At 44.5% G+C, this 16680-nt stretch overlaps 1 protein-coding gene across 3 annotated transcripts in view; it reads left to right on the top strand.

The window, feature by feature from the left end:
* TGFB2 (transforming growth factor beta 2) overlaps positions 1 to 16680 on the top strand; it is an 84645-nt gene that overhangs the window by 42861 nt on the left and 25104 nt on the right. For all 3 annotated transcript variants that reach the window (XM_001489351.6, XM_003364564.5, XM_005608026.4), the window contains one exon: positions 9206 to 9369. In XM_001489351.6, the coding sequence (XP_001489401.1) occupies positions 9206 to 9369 (164 nt within the window). The remainder of the gene's footprint in view (positions 1 to 9205; positions 9370 to 16680) is intronic.

Below are 16680 nucleotides of genomic sequence, written 5' to 3'. Positions count from 1 at the left end.
AGTTTTATGTGCTTTAAAGAATGAGATGATGGCAGAGAAGAGAGCTTCAATTGTCTGTTCCAATCATGAGGATAGCCTGCCACTGTGAGACTGTTCAAAGGGATATGTCACATTCGTTGTCCACTTGCCCATGAAAGTGGGTCCAGGCGCTCTCCTCCATGCTTGTTGTCTCTGACCCTCCTCTAGGTTAGCCATTGGCCTCTTAGCAGCAATAGTCGGCCTGCCTCTTTCTGCAACCAAAGATTTTACTGCTAAAATCCAGTACACCCTACACAATTCTCCTGCACAGTCCAGAGCATGGTGAGAAACGTAGCGGAATTGAAATGAAATAGGTATCTCCCTGTAGGTGGGGTTTTATGAGCGTGATGGAAACTTTGGAGTAGAAACTAGAAATCTCGTGTGTCACAGTTCAAGAAAACCAACCACCTTGGGCCAGCACCACTGTTATTTTACTTTTTTTTGCCCCGTGTAAGAAGAGGCCCAAACACTCATGCTGACAGTATGCACAGTCTCAAATAGCAGTTAGACGAAGGCCAAGTCACATAAGCTGATGCTGACACAATTAGACTCACACTTGCCAACAGCATGTCAAGTTTGACACCATCCCCCTCTTGGAGACTCCCACTTAAAATTGCAGATGCTCTGGTGCTGGGTTACATTTAATAGAAGGGATGGCCGGAGAGAAAATCAGAACCCACTGCTGATGCGCTGTTTATTCCTCAGTCATTTTGTGTTAAATTGCTGTGACTTGAATGTCAGCAGTGTTTGGGATGTGGTAGTGAAATAAAATCCATATCCAGTGTGCCAAGACAAATTTCAGAAAACCCCAAAACGCAATTGTCTTGGTTTCTTGCTGGCGGTGTCTGCGCACACACAAATAGAAGCTAGTTGACTGCCCTCCAACCATTTGGTGGGTTACTTGTCTTGCTGCACACTGAGGGATGTCTAATGAACCCCAAACTACTTCCCTTAAAGCTGGGGATGTCAAGAATGAGAGACCAGTGCTCTCATTAAGGCTGTCAAAAGTTCATGCCAGTTACTATAGAGCTACAGGAAACGTGCAGTCATTTTTGGAAGGGGGATGAAGAGTTTGTTCTGTTCATTCGAGGAGCTTGGGGATAAGAGCCAGTGGATGCCACTGGAGTTGGGGGCACTAGGTATGTCAGAAGGGGGTCCAAAGGATCCTGGGCAATACTGGTATTAGCAAGATGCCTCTTATGGGGGAACTTTCACACTGAGCAACCCCCCAGATTTCCAAATCAGGTCTGTTCTTTTAAGGAGCATCAGTGAAGATACTGGGCCTTGCGTTAACGTTCTTGAGCTTTATTGCAAGGTCAAGCAGATCTCCAGTTGAGGAACGGCCACTTCTTTGTGCCCATTTTTGCAACAATGCTCCAGGGTAGATGTTGGTTCTTCTGTCTGGAGTGGTGTTAATGCCTCTGATTCTGGGGGCTCCTGCAGAAGGCAGGACATTAGAGATAAGCCAGAGCTTTTGATTGCTGGGCCAGCCTCACCTTGACCTTAGCTAAAAACTATTTCACTTCCTTTGCTCTTAACTTCTTGATCTTTGAAAGGAGGATAAAAAACACTTTTGCAGAAAGGAAGTATAGAAAGTGCTTATAAAACGGGAGGGGTCATGAAGTAGAATTCTGAGTCTACAGTGAGACCAGGCTGTTCTTTTTGGGGTGGGCATGGTGGGATGGACATATTTTATATCATCCCTAGCTAGTTCATGACTCTGAGTAGTGGGAAGGGAAGCCTAGCCAAGGTTATTGTGGTTACACCCTAGTCTAGGGCAGAAGTGAGTAAACCTGAGTGTAAAACAGAATCTCCTGGGAAGTCGCCCAGTAGGTGTGGAATGGAGCCGGTTAATAAGAATATTAGTAAGTCCCCCAGGTGATTCTGATGTGGCTGGTGAGTGACAATCATCTAACCTAGGATTTAGGGGAGAAAAGCAATTTTGGGAGGCTCCATCCGTGGAGAGCATCAAAATGACATTGATGTAATGGCAGAGCTGCAAGTGATGTGAGTGGCCATCTAACTCAACCCGCCACCAGATTCAGGACACCCCGCTGCATCTTTTGGGACAAGGTGCATCTCCCAACTACATGAATTCTTCCAATGAGGTGACAACTCCCAACCCCCACCTTGAAGGACAGTGCATTCCTTCTTTTTTTTTAACTCTTCTAAATTATTGGAAAATTCTTTATATATTGAGCCAAAATATGACTCCCTGACTCTATGGAAAGTAAGGACTTTCCTTATGCAAGCCCCTGAAATATTTGGAATCTCTTAAGGGGTTTGATGCCTCTAAGTTGTCTCTTCTTCAAGCTTTCTTTCCGTGAGGGGTTCTCCGTCCTGCCTGTGCATGAGAATCATCTGAGGAGCTAAGGAAAGTCCACCTCAGTCCAGTTAAACCGACTTGCAGGGGCTGGTTCCCAGGCATCAGTATTTTCAAAGTTTGTGAGTTTGAAATGTACAATCAAGGTAGATAATTAGTGCAAATCACAGAGGAATTTTATTTTTCCATTGTAAGAGCCTCAGAGCTCTCGTGTTGCTGCGATTTCTTCATCTTACACTTTTTTCTGTGTGTAATGCCTGATCAAAAGTTTAGATGCTTCTCTTTTTTTTATTAATTATTCAAAAATATTTATTGAGCTGCTACTATGTTTGTGTCCTTTCCTAGATCCTTTGGATACTTTATTGAACAAGACAGACATAGATCCCTTTATGGAGTTGACATTCTAGCAGTAAAAGACAGATAATAATAAACAGTAGACTAAGTAAATAAGTCAGTTGTATAGTATGTTATAAGGTGACGAGTGCTTTCAAAAAATGAAAAAGTCTGGGGCCGGCCTGGTGGCATAGTGGTTAATTTCACGTGCTCTGCTTGGGCAACCCAGGGTTGTGGCTTTGGATCCTGGGCGCGGACCTATGCACCACTTATCAACTGTGCTCTGGTGGCATCCCATATACAAAGTGGAGGAAGATGGGCACAGATGCTAGCTCAGGTCTGATTTTCCTCAGCAAAAAAAGAGGACGATTGGCAACAGATATTAGCTCAGGGCTGATTGTCATCACCAATAAATAAATAAATAAATAAAAATTAATTAATTAATTAATTAAAAAGTCTATCATAGATGCTCTTTGTCTTTCCATCCTTGTGGATTTCTTTTCTTCCACGGTTTATGTCAGTGGTTCTAAAACTTGGGGCACATAAGACTCACCCAAGGAGAGTTTGTTAAAATGCAGACCATGGGGCCCTACCCCATGCCCACCCTTTGAGAAACCCTGCTGTATAGGATCCATACATCCGTGCTCATCTATGGGAGTCTGGACTGCCCTGTGAGCCTCTTGCAACTTTTCCCCTAGAAGGGAGACTAGCTTGGACTCAAAGTTCAGGTACAGGGTGAGTGCCTCAGGCAGGAAGACAAACACAACCCCCTGGCCTCTAACCAGCCCTTTCCTACCCACACCTTCTGCCTTTCACTTTCAACTGCTGACCTGGCTTATCCTGGAAATCCCTCAAGAACACTGAGACCAGAGCCCGGTTTCCCTTGGTGGTTCTGGTCAGTGCTGCCTCCAAGAAAACTGCTGTTAGAAGCTAAGGTCTCTTTCTTCTTATTCCCTGGCTTCTGCTAATCTGCTTGTTCTGTTAAATAGCACTAGTCTCACCAGCTAGGAGTCAACTAGTACCTTTTAGCACAGTGGTTCTCATCCTTCAATGGGGCATCAGCTTCCACTGGATAGTTCGTGGCTGTCACAGGTTCCCAGGTGAGGCAGATGTTGTGGGTCTAGGACCACACCTTGAGAACCACTGCTTTAGCAAAGACAACAAATACCCGGAGATCCTTGACCCAAAATTCCAGTGTCGGTCCTGCACCATTTTTTCTGCCAGTTTTGTGGTGTAAGCAACCTAGGAGGGAATAAACAACAAGTAGATGGTTGACGCATTGCCTTCCTAAAGGCTGAGCTCTGGACATCCTTGCAGGATTTCTTCCAGGCTCCAAGTCCACACTCTCTGTTAGGGCTCCTCTCATATTGGTGGTGTTATAAGACCTTTCCTTCGTTTTCATTTTTTTTAAGTTGTCCTACTAGGAGCATCGTAGCGGAAGGTGGAATTGCTTGATGCAGAGATATTTGGTGGGAAGATAGGATTCTCTTATCGCCCTTTCTGGTGGCCAGAATTTAGTAAAACAGGTGTAATATTACAGGATGGTGGTGGGGAGTCTGTGAGAACGTTGGTGACTGTAATTCCTCTCTGCAGGGGGAGGAATCCGAGTATATAGAGTCCTTTATAAACTGCCCCAGTACACTTAGCTGCTCCTGCGCCTTTTCCTCTCCTCTTCTAATTAAGTTAGGCAATAAGAGAGTTCTCTCTCCCTGGGGACACTCGAGGAGGGTCCAAGGACCACTTGGCAGCATTGTTGCAGGATGGGAAGGGAGACAAGGAAGGGACCTTTCTCAGGGGAAATTTGTGCTGGACCCAGTGCTCGAGCTTTCCGTCTGCTTGCATATGTAGTCCTGACAACACAATTCAATACATATGAGGTAGGAAATTATTAACCTCATTGTATAGATGAAGAAACAACCTCAGAAGACCATAATAATGTTCCTCTTGCCACATAGCTAGGACTGGTTGATTTGGGATTAAAATTCAGATAGCCTTAAAATCCTATAGCTGTATGTGACTGCTAACTACAGAATTTGTGGGACCCTTTTCCAAAATGAAAATGTGGGGCTTCTTGTTCAAAAAGCAAGAAAAATGTACTGTTGAAGATTCTAAAATATAAAGCTTTTCCCTTTGTTCCGTGGTTTCTGTCTCTCTCTCGACCTGTCATGCTGTTTTTGATGTGCTCTTTGATGTCGCGTTCCTCTGGGTATGGGGATACTCCCAGAGTAGGAGCAGACTCTCACAGACATCTAGGGCCCTGCCCTATAACTTGAAGTGTGCAGTCCACTAGGTCCTGGGTTCCCCCTGCCACCAGCCACTGGACTGATGTCATGTTGAACCTGGCATCTCTCTTCCCATAGGACCGTCACTCCAACCCATAGGATTGCACCCTCTGCACTAGGATGTGCCTGGTACCTGGATCAAGAGTGGGTGAGAGGCATGCTCCTACTGAGTTGCCCTCTGAATGCACTGTGGCACTGCCAGCTGCAGGTGGGAACAGCTATGCCCTGCCCTGAGATGGTTCAGGTGTGTGTGTCTGATCTGACTCTGCCAGGTGAGGCTGGGGGCACCAGAGGGCAAGGGGTAGGGCGTGAGAACCAATCCTAGGGAGGCCAATAGCTCATGGAAATAGGACAGCACATGCCCCAAATCTCCACGCCCCCTGGGCATGCTCCATTGTCTCATCAGACTTCACTTACAGAGCCTACATTCAAAAATGAAATGATTAAGGATTTCAAAATGGTGACGGTAGAGCATGAAACTCAAGTGTAAGGCTTATCTGAGCATGGGGACCCCGTGCATCTGCACTGGTCACAGGCCCGTGAAGCCAGCCCTGGGCTGCGGAGAACTACACAACTGTAAGTAAAGATTCCTGAGCTCAAGGTATTTACAGAGGGAGAAGACAATAGGCAATGAGCTAATAAATTATTTGGAACAGATACCAAGTCAACATATAATGCTAATAAAATAGCTTGTGAGTAAGTGCTGTAACTAGGCTTTCTGTACACTGTTACTTGGTAAATTAAAAACTAGTTAGATTTCCTCATTTTTTTCCATCTGTCCATTCCCCAAAGTTTGATTCAGCAGGGACATGTGGCCACGGTTGAAGTGAGAGGAACAGCGCTCACTTGATGTTCTGGAATCTCCTGTGTGCAGCATTTTGCCTGAGAGGAAGGCACATGAGAGAGCGTGGGAGGAGGAGCAGAACCGGCCTGGTAGTCAGATGTCCAAAGGGTTCAGGGAAAATCGATCGGGTTGAACCAAAAAAACTGGGTCAGAAATGGAGAGGAAGGAGCCAGCCAGGGTGTGAGTGTGGGTAAGTTGGCAAAGGTCAAGCACAAGAACCTGACCACCTGGCGATGGGATAGGAACTGGGGTTGGAATTACAGAGGACTTTAGAGAGAACTCCCATTCCAAAGGGGAAAACGGGTTCTTGGAGAGGGCAGAGGAAAAAGCTCCATCCCTCCAAAGCTAAGTGGGTGGATCAGTACTGCACAAGCCATTAAAGACCTACCCTGGCTCCCTGGTACCCTGAGCCCAGGGCGCCAGCCTGCCGTGTCCAGCTGGGTATAGATGGGCCACTCTCAGATCTTCCTACATGGTTCATCCAAAAGCTTTTATGAGGTAAGGGCAGGATCACAGACTAGGCCAGAGCAATTTGCTGTGATTTTTTTTTTCCCAAATGCAGAAACATTTGGCAAGTTGCTCAAGTTCCTCAGCCAGGCAGGGGGTTGGTGACCCATAGCAGATGACAGCAGAGGACAGCTGGGACCAACCCTTGGAAGTTGTAGTCAGTTCTTGGTCAATGGTCTTTATGGAGCAAGCTCCCGCTGCTGTGGGCTGGAGCAGGGGGTTGGGGAAGGCTGCTGTTCCTCCTGGCCTGGCCACTTCACTGTGGTTAGAAGACCAAAGCAGAGCTGCTGATGGGGGCTGCTCATGCATTAACTGCTTCTACTTATAAAACAAGAACCAAAAATGTGGATTTGTGTTATCAGACAGTTGAAATATAAACAGCTGAAATGGTTATAATGGCCAGAGGGGAGGAGGGCTGTTTGCCAACGTATAGGGAGCAGAGCAGAACTGCACTTAACTATCGAGCTACTCCTGTAAATATTTGCAAGCGCCCCTTCAAAGCTCGAAAGCCTAGGACAGGATCATTGGATGATTTGCTTAGAAGAAGTGGAAACAAAATTGACCTCGTGGTCCGAAGCGGCCATAAAAAGAAAGAGTGTGTATGGGCAGAAGACCAGAAAGGGAAAAAAATTGTTCTAAGTTTAATAAACACAAAAGAGAATAAAAATAAATCTCAAGAGCACTTATTTACAAACTTGATGGAACGATAAGATTGGGGCGGGTGGGTGTGAAAGATGGGTGTTTGTGGATGTAGAACAGGCCTATGGCGGTTCCACTGGAGGGGAAGGGGAAAAATCAACGAGATGTTTACTCTTCCTAATGACAGGAAACACACTGAATTAGCTTTGCCCTCTCAGGATGCTCTTTCAAATCGTGTTTGAAGCTTCTGCTGTCTGAGGGGGAGGCCATGCAAAGATGAATGCAGCCACTAGGCCTGTGGAAGGTTCTGGCCAAACTAGAGGGCTCAGAGCCAGAGAGTCTGGTCCCAGCTTTGCCCAGGCTTCTCCGCCTGGGCATCCAGCCTGATTTCAGCTGAGCTGATCAGGCTAGTACCAGCCCGTCCAGTCACCTGGGGTGGGCATGTTCCGGAGGAGAGAAAGATCGATTTTTTTCTCAGCGGCTACGGTTTTAAATTGCCGTGCTAGGGGGCTCCAAAAACCTTTCTGCTTGTATGAAGGTTGGCCCGCCTGAAAACTGTCCACCAGCTCCTTCAAGTAGCCACGCAGCGGGCCATCACCGTATCTGCATAAATACTTTCTTTTCTCTGAACCCTGGATGCTTTAGATTTTTGGGGTTTTTTTGTTTGTTTGTTTGTTTGTTTCTGAGGCTTCTGGGTCACGAGCTACAAGGCCTCAATTCATAACGGTGGTTTATGAGCGGTCATGGGGCAGAGTGTGGCTTGGAATTCACCGTGTCCCCATGAGCTGCTTTCAGAGAGTCACAGGACGTGGAAAAAGGGACCGGGGAACGTCCTTATGGGGGATGAAAGTGCAGAACTCTGATGATGAGGAAATCTTGGTGTGTTCCTAGCCTTTTTTTCAGTGCAATCGTCAGGGCGTGGATTTCCCAAGAAATCATGAAAGGTATTTATTTCTATTTTAAGATCGGCAAGATGGCTCATTTATTTAATAAGTTAGTCTTGCCAATAGCCAGATGCCTGAGTCTTTCAAGACTCCCATTGATGACCAGCTATGCAAACAGTGGATATTTGGTGAACTCCATGTGCACAGAGCCCTGTCCTAGGGATGTGGGGAAAAAGAAAGACCTGGCAAGTATGGTCTCCACCCTCAAAAATCTTAAAATTTCCTGGGGGCAAACAAAATAAACAAACATAATTCAGAAGTAATAAAAACATTTGCAAAGAGCCATAAACAATGATTATGTGGTAATGAAGCTACATAATTGAGGAGAGGGTAGAAAGTAATGGTGCCACCAGGGTTGGAGGGAGCATTCTGGAATTATGAAAGTAAGCTTGCAGGAGACTGTGGAAGAGAATTGTAGAAATATACCTGTAACAAGTGGCCTGCCGGGTGTAGGTGCTCAATAAATGGGGGTTGTATATGAAGCCCGGGGGTAGAATTAGGACCTGCTTTGGTTTTGGTGTAGAATAAATTGCATATTGAAAGGCAATGGCAGATTATAAACTCTAACAACCCGTGAGCGTGAAATTGTTGTGTACTGTCTGCATCTCTGAATTTTACATGGCTCAGAACTGAAGGAATTTGGGCTGATTCTTTCTCTTCATTAGCCAGGATTTCCTCCTACCAATGGACGTTATCCTGAATAGAATCTTAAGACTGGACCTGGTGTAGCTTGTGTGTGGCTATAGTTTTTTTTATTCAAATCCCCTCACCCTAACTTGATTACAGGGTGTGTTTGGTCATATGTGTGTGAAAATCCAAAATGTCAAGGCCAAAAAAGCTACAATACATGAACCTGGATAGAGTAGAGTATTTGGATGCCAATGTTTCAAGGAAAAAAAATCATGGGCACACTGCTTGCCATTAGGAGCTGTTTTCTTGGCACATCTGATTAAAGTGTGTGCAAGCCCATCAGCTCTCTCCAGCCATCGATCCTCATGAGCTTGTTCCAATTCATAACCATCTAGAGTTTTCCACCCCCCTGTCAACTTTTCAAAGGATAGAGTTAACTGCTTGCCCTCAAATGGAGTTGGAAGTGGTTTGTTAATCTCTCTTAATCTGCTACCTCTGTAACCAAATGCACATGTTTGTTTCTTTTTCTGGTTAAATAGATAATGGTGTTAAATTGGGCATTGGAAATGAAATCATTCTGTAGACATTTCCCTTATGGTTTCTTGAGACTATCTCATGCTGCATGGTCTTTTTTGAGAGAACAATGGATTTTATCATTTTCAATGATTGCCCTAACTTTTTACAGATGCCATCCCGCCTACTTTCTACAGACCCTACTTCAGAATTGTCCGATTTGACGTCTCAGCGATGGAGAAGAATGCTTCCAATTTGGTGAAAGCAGAGTTCAGAGTCTTTCGTTTACAGAACCCCAAAGCCAGAGTGCCCGAACAACGGATTGAATTGTATCAGGTAACTTTTGTTTGGGTTGTTTTAACAGGAAATCAGTTTGAAATCTTAGGATAAAAGACTTTCTACTGTCTTAGATTTCCTAAACTGATAGAAAGCATTCTGTATGTTCATGATCATGATATAGGCCCTCATTTGTTATTATTCCTACAATGACCACTCATTTCTCACTCACTCAGGAAGGAAGGAAGAACCTTTAGAATGAAATTGTGAAGCTCTGAGCACACTTCTTAAGTGGCATCAATGGCTGAAGTACACACCCTTGGGAGGGCTTTAGTCCTGAAATCCACCCCCGATTCTGGAAAGTCAGATGATGTAGGCCCAATTCCATGCTAAGAAGAGAAGTCAGCTGACCTTGCTTTTCTCATCTTGTGGCCCACCTTTTCTCCTTTTCTTTCTTCCTATTGTCTTCTCTCCCTTTCACTGTTTTTTCTTTCTCTATTTGCTACCTCCCACCTCTTCACGAACCTGTCTTCTTTTCCTGTCTGAGTCTACCTGCTCTCTCCAGGCCACATCCCTTACTTCACACACACACACCCACATCCTCTGTCCACCTCTGTCCTCCATTATTTCAGGCAGCACTGACATCTCTCTCATCATCCTAAGTACAGTTGCTGGGCTGCCGTGTGAATGGTGATGATGATGATGAAGTCCCAAGTTATTGAGATTTCAAAGATGTTCTTAAAAGCCTGTTACTGAAGTGGAGTCTAAGGGCAGTAGCATCAGCATCACCTAAGAGCTGTGAGAAATGCAGAATCTTAGGCCCCATCCCAGACGCATCAGGTGTCTCCATCAGACGATCTCCAGGTGATTCTTATGCACCTTCAAGATCTCCAGGATCTTCATGCGTCTTTGAACGTCTTATGTGGAACGCGATCTCTAGTGATTCTTACGCACAGTCAAGTACTGCTCTAAAAGCCCTGAGTGTGGGGAGGGAGGCGGACCTGTACATGCATTGTAGTGTCGTATGAACAGTGTGTGCAAGCATAGAGGGCAGAGCTGGAAAGATTTCCCTAAAGGGTTGACATTTGAATGGGGCCTTGAGAAGTGTCTGTTAAAGCAGGATGAGGGATGGTCACTCTTGGCAGAAGGAGCAGCCTATGCAAAGACAGAGTATTGAAGGGGCCTGTTGAGGGCACCAGATGGATGGCGCTCAGTGCCTGGAGGTGAGGAGAGATTGAGGAGAAGGTTGGCCCCTGGGGAGAGTGTGTAGAGGGAGACAAAAGAAGATTAAGAACAGACCCCAAGAGCCACAGTGTTAAGTAGGTGTGTATGACAATACAACTAAAGAGTGGACTTACTGGAGGGAAAGAAATCAATTAACCTCTGTATACAGGAACCTCTTATTATGAAAATGGAGAATTACTATACAAATAACTGTTGTATGTGAGAGCTCAGAGAATACGTTTAACGTTTTTAAAACAATTTTCAAAGACTAGTTTATATGTGTATTTGTGAAAAATAATTCTTACTTATTAAAATGAGTCCTCAATGACCTCTCCTGAGGGACCTTCAAATCTTAAAGTGCGTTTTGGGAGCACCCTGAGGGCAGTGCAGAGGCTGACAGGCTGGCCATTGCTCTCCGTCATCCAGGAGAGCGTCAGACAGTTGGCTTCCTGTGTGGAGACCTTCTGTTCAGCACTTCCTAAGTATTATTTCAGTTAATACTCACAGCTGTATTGTGAAGTTTGTATGCTGAGGTATCCTTTTCTTCCTCATATTTATTGAGATATAATTGGCACATAACATTGTATTAGTTTAAGATGTACAATATAAAGATTTGATGTATATTTATATTGTGAAATGATTACCACAAGTTTAATTAACATCCATCACCTCACATAGTTACACTTGTTTTTTTAAAGATATGCTTTTTTTAGCGAGGAAGATTGGCCTTGAGCTAACATCTGTTGCCAATCTTCCTCTTTTTTTTTTTTTTCTCCCCAAAGCCCTAGTACAGAGTTGTATATCCTAGTTGTAAGTCCTTCTAGTTCTTCTATGTGGGATGCTGCCACGGCATATCTTGATGAGTGGTGTGCAGGTCTCCACCCGGGATCCTAACCAGTGAATCCCTGGCCGCTGAAGCGGAGCATACAAACTTAAGCACTATGCACTGGACTGGCCCCTACAGTTTTTTTTCTAGTGATGAGAACTTTTAAGATCTACTCTCCCAGCAGCTTTCAAATCTACAATACACTGTTGTTAACTATAGTCACGATGCTGTACATGACATCCCTAGGGCTTATTCACCGTACAACTGGCAGTTTATACCTTTGGACCACTGTCACCAATTTGAAATATTCTTTCCACTACTGTATTCTTTCTCCATTTTGCTGAGAAAGATGCTGAAGCATACAGAAATTAAGGCACTTGGCCAGGGTCACACAGCTAGGAGGTGGCAGGGCTGGAACACCACTCCAGCTCTCACTCCCAAGCACCCTTTCCTCATCATGTACCATGCTGTTCATAGCCAATCAATCTCTTGCTCTTTGCCTCAGTATCAGCCAGAATCGAAGAAAAATAAGAGAAACTAGGCCGTCCAGAGGGTGGAGTGTTACTTGGAGGGAAAGCAAAGACTGGTTTCTTTGAAAAAGAAGTTGGATTGAAGGTAACCAGATAGATTGCAAGATGATTTTAAAAAAGCAAAAGCAAAAACATGATTACATCTCCCCTCTTTACTTCTTTTTCAATTAAATCACTCTTACATGTCTCTCTGTACAGATGACAGCATCACTGATTGTCCTTCTTGGCCCTGTTTCAATTCTATGACTTCAGCACACGGAAGGCAAAGTCTCTTAGTTTTTGTTGCCTGTAATGTCAGCCACCACATCACTGTTGTTCTTTGGCCTGACCTTATGCTCTGAGGAGTGGCCTCTGATAACAGGACTACTGATGACTTGCCTTCTCCCAGAGGCTGTGTCATTTCTGGGGGAAGGATGTGTTCCTGAAGGCTGGTAATTTAGAGGACCGTAGTGAGTTCTTAGTGGGCGTGTCCCTTCTCCGAGGTTACTGCAGCGCCAGCTGCCCCATGACAGGAGAAACAATATCTACACAGATTAGAGTCCTCACGTTGGAAAAGACACTGCCCAAGATAGAAGCTTAAAGTATGAAGAAAATGAGCTTGGGCTTGTTCACTGTCACTGAACACAGGAATCCGGAAGGAGGTAGTTTTAGAGGGAAAATAAGGAAGACTAACAACTCCTTATCTATCTGGAGCTCAGCTAGGCAGCAATCTAACCTCCTGAAACCCAGCCAAGGTCCAGGAAGTAAGTCAAAGAGATCCCTCACCACCCTAACAGAACACACAACGCACACACACAGCTGACTTACCAGAAAGGCAGCCTTTGGCCCTTTATCCACTTCTGACTAGCTTGGTTATCTCCAGGGCCACAAGAAATTAGAAGCACTGAATTGGAAGAGGAGGGTTGGAGGAAGACAGTCTGAGAGCAGCAGATGTCCTGTTAGACTTGAGATTTTGGCCCCTGCACCACAGTGGTGCTAGGCCCGAAAACCAAGTCACAGAATGCAATGCGTATTAGGGACCATTCTCCTAAATCTTAGCCTGTTTATAGTCAAGTCACTCTTTTTCTCCTTACTACCCTTCTGACATCTGCTTGTGGCCTCTTTATTTGGAGTCCCATGTTGACTTGTGGTTCCCCAACTTTCCACTTGCCTTCAGCTGCCATTTGTAGGTCCTTGTAGTCTTCAGTAATAAACTCCCTCTTCTAGCCTCAGTACAGAAATTGATGCTTGTGACAAGAGCCTTGAATTGTGAAGGCGAGGCTAAATTATATTTAGGAAGCTGAACCCATGCAATGAATTTTAGAAGTTTTATATGCAAAATTGCTGGGAAAAGAAAAAAAGCTTGGTACTTAAATGGGCAGCTCTTCAGCTATTTGGAAATCTCAGCTCTTCAGAAGAACACTGCCTCTGGAGTTTTGGATGCCCTTTTCTTTTTTTAAATTTTTAATTTGTTTTCATTTATTTATTTTTTCTCAGAAAGATTTGCTCTGAGCTAACATCTGTTGCCAATCTCCCTCTCTCTCTTTTTTTTTCCCCTCCCCAAAGCCCCAGTACATAATTTTATATTCTAGTTGTAAGTCCTTCTAGTCTTCTGTGTGAGCCGCCACCACAGCATGGCTACTCACAGATGAGTGCTATGGTTCTGCACCCAGGAACCAAACCTGGGCCACTGAAGAGGAACGCACTGAACTTTAACAGCTAGGCCATCAGGGGTGGCTCTGGATGCCGTTTGATTACTGTATTACTTGGCACACAGTTGACTTTCAACTCCCTGGAGGAGGTAGGATGACTATGACTAAGTTCTCAGGATGTTTAGGTGGTTGTATGGATGATTTATTAGGATTCCCCAGGCCATTGATTTTAAGTAGGGAGTGTGTGTATGTGTATGCAAGCTCACATGTGAGTGTAGACGTTCCCCTAAGTATGAAAGGCCTGGGGGAGCTTTGACAAGCACTGACCATGGTCCCCTTCCTGGAGATTCTGATTCTCTCTGGAGAGGAAAAATACTGCCTCTGCACAGATGTGGTTTGAAAAAGTTCTCCTCATGATTCATATGTGATCATTCTCCATTCTTCATTGAGAATCACAGATTTAAGGCATCTGAGGCTTTTGGGGTCATTTTGTCCTTTAAAATGTATATAGATACTCTTTCTAGAGTCAGAATACCAGGCTATAAGGACCTAAGGTAGCATTTCTGTGAGTGAGTTCAAGTTTGTCTTGTCCAGGGCTGTGCATCTGTTGATTTTCCCTGCCTGGGAGAGTCAGGACACCCGAGCTTCTGTGGAAGTCGCGTTTAGCTTGGCAAGAGAACTCAAAGTTCTTGCTACCCTCCCCTTTCTACAGAATAGACTGTCAGAACTTTGATGAATGGTAGTAAAACAAAACCTTACTGCTCTCCTGCTATCTCTGACTTTTGTTATGTTAACAGACTCTGTATAGTGTATACTGGTGTGATCACAGTATGACTTCAAATGTACATCAATATTGGAGGAAATATGAGAGGGATAAGGCCCTCTGATAGATGAAAGGAAAAAGGAGGAAAAAGAGATGAAACTTGAGCTTTTTCCAAATAGGAATGACCCTCACCATGTTTTTAATGCTTATGCCAAAGGCAGATTTTATGGAATCTGCTCAGACCAGCTCCAGGGCTCTGGAAGTGCCTCTGAACCTACAATATTTAGTGTAGCTCTCAGCCTATTTGCAAAATTGAATACATCTTTCTTTGATTGAGTTGCTCTTGTGTTTATGATTAAAATCATGCTCAGAGTTATCAGAGGGAGAAAAGAGGAAAGGAGAATCATCTTCAAACTAAATATCACCAACATGAGCAAGGACACCCACCGTCTTGGAGTGGGGTAAATCCTCAATTTTACAGTGAGGAAATGAAGCTCTGAGAAATTAATAACTTATTAAGGGCACCCATGACCTCACGGCCCCATAGGACCACCAAAGAATACTTATGTTTAGAATGTGCTAACCTCAGAGGACCTTGGAGCTCTCAGATATTTCTGACTTCCTCTTACCAGCTCACACCCTTTTCATACTTATTGCTCATTTGAAACTTTACCATCTCTAGGATAATAAGATTTGTACCTTTGTAACTGTTTCGATGATTGATTCACTGAATAACAACCTACTCCAAAGTTTTGTGGCCTTAAATAACCATTTTATTACATGTCATGATTTGGGGAATCAGAGACTTGGGCAGGGCTGGGTTGCTCTCCTACTCCATGTAGCTTTGACTGGGGTCACTTGGTGGTATTCAGGTGGCAACTGGGCTGGTCTGGAGGACCTTTGATGACTGCTCATCTGCCTGGGGCTTGGGTGGGATGAATAGTAGGCTGGATTCATTGAGCTCCTTGTCCACTCCAGGGAGTCTCAGGGTGTTTCCCTGTGGTCTTCCCAGAAGAGTAGTCAAGCTTCTTACATAACACTCAGGGGCCAAGTGTCCAAGGCAGAGGCTGCCATTCCTCTTAAAGACTAAGCCCAGAACTGGCAGACTATCAGTTGCACCTTATTCTATTGATCAAATCAGCTGTAGGCTAGCCCAGATTCAAAGGGAAGGGAAGTAGACCCCATCTCTTGATGGGAGGAATGTTAAAGAAGTTGCAGCTGTTTTTAATCCACTACATTAAACCCTCTGTGTAGAGTAGAAGACAGCAAACTCTGAGTGAGCACCTCCTGGTGTCAGCACCATAATTAGTGCCAGCCAAACATATAAATCAGACTCAGCCTCCACCTTCTAGCTGCTCAGTGTCTGGTAGAGAAACAGACGTGTAAGTGGCATCTCAACAGAACAATCTTTCTACTCATAGAGATATATGCAAGGTACTCTTAGAGCGAAATCTGGAGAATCCAGAGAAAGGCCCCAGAATTCATTCCTTCCAGAAAGGGAGTTGTGAGACTTTGGGGGCAGCCTGCCATCTTGATTGGACTCCTTGCATGGGCAGGCACATAATTCCAAGGGGCAGGGCTATCTACTTGAATCAAGAATCAAGAGATTTCTTTCGGGCCAGCCTGGTGGTGTAGTGGTTAAGTTCATGTACTCTGCTTTGGCAGCCCAGCGTTCGTGGGTTTGGACCCCAGATGCAGACCAATACACCCCTCATCAAACCATGTTGTGGTGGCATCCCACATACGAAAAATAGAGGAAGATTGGCATGGCTGTTAGCTAAGGGACAATCTGCCTCAAGCAAAAAACAGGAAGATTGGCAGCAGATATTAGCTCAGGGCCAATCTTCCTCACCAAAAAAAAAAAAACAAAAGAGAGAGAGAGAGATTCCTTTGAACCCAACAATATTTATGCAGGGATATCTGAATCCATCAGATTGAGATAGGAGCAAGTTTGGTTAATTAGTATGCACAAAGTTTTCTTTTATTTATGTTAGAACTACCTTCCTTGTGTTTCAGTGTGTGCACTAATATCCTGGGATTTGATGATGACATCTGTGTTCACAATTTTTATGAGACAGCATGGTGTAGTGTTCAGTGGTGTGGGCATCGTGACCTACGTTTTCTTAATAATTCTGACTCACTTGGTGTTTATTATGAGGGTAAGATGAAACAACGTATGTAACTGACAGAAGGAGAATGGGCCATCAACATCTCTTAGTTCCCTTCCTTCCTTGTCATCTCTTAGTTTGACTTCTAAAGCCTTTGATTCCTCCAAAAGGAAGAGCCCAGTACTGAGTTACCTGAGAAAGCAGATGCCAGGTTACTTTTAAGATTAATTTGTTAGCTTCAGACCACTAAGAAAATTATGCAAAAATAACTCACTGAGAGGCAGTGTGA

This window comes from Equus caballus, chromosome 30 (assembly GCF_041296265.1).
Source record: "Equus caballus isolate H_3958 breed thoroughbred chromosome 30, TB-T2T, whole genome shotgun sequence".
NCBI classification, from domain to species: domain Eukaryota; kingdom Metazoa; phylum Chordata; class Mammalia; order Perissodactyla; family Equidae; genus Equus; species Equus caballus.
Note: the sequence above shows the minus strand (reverse complement) of the source record. Positions and strands in the feature narration are given on the sequence as shown.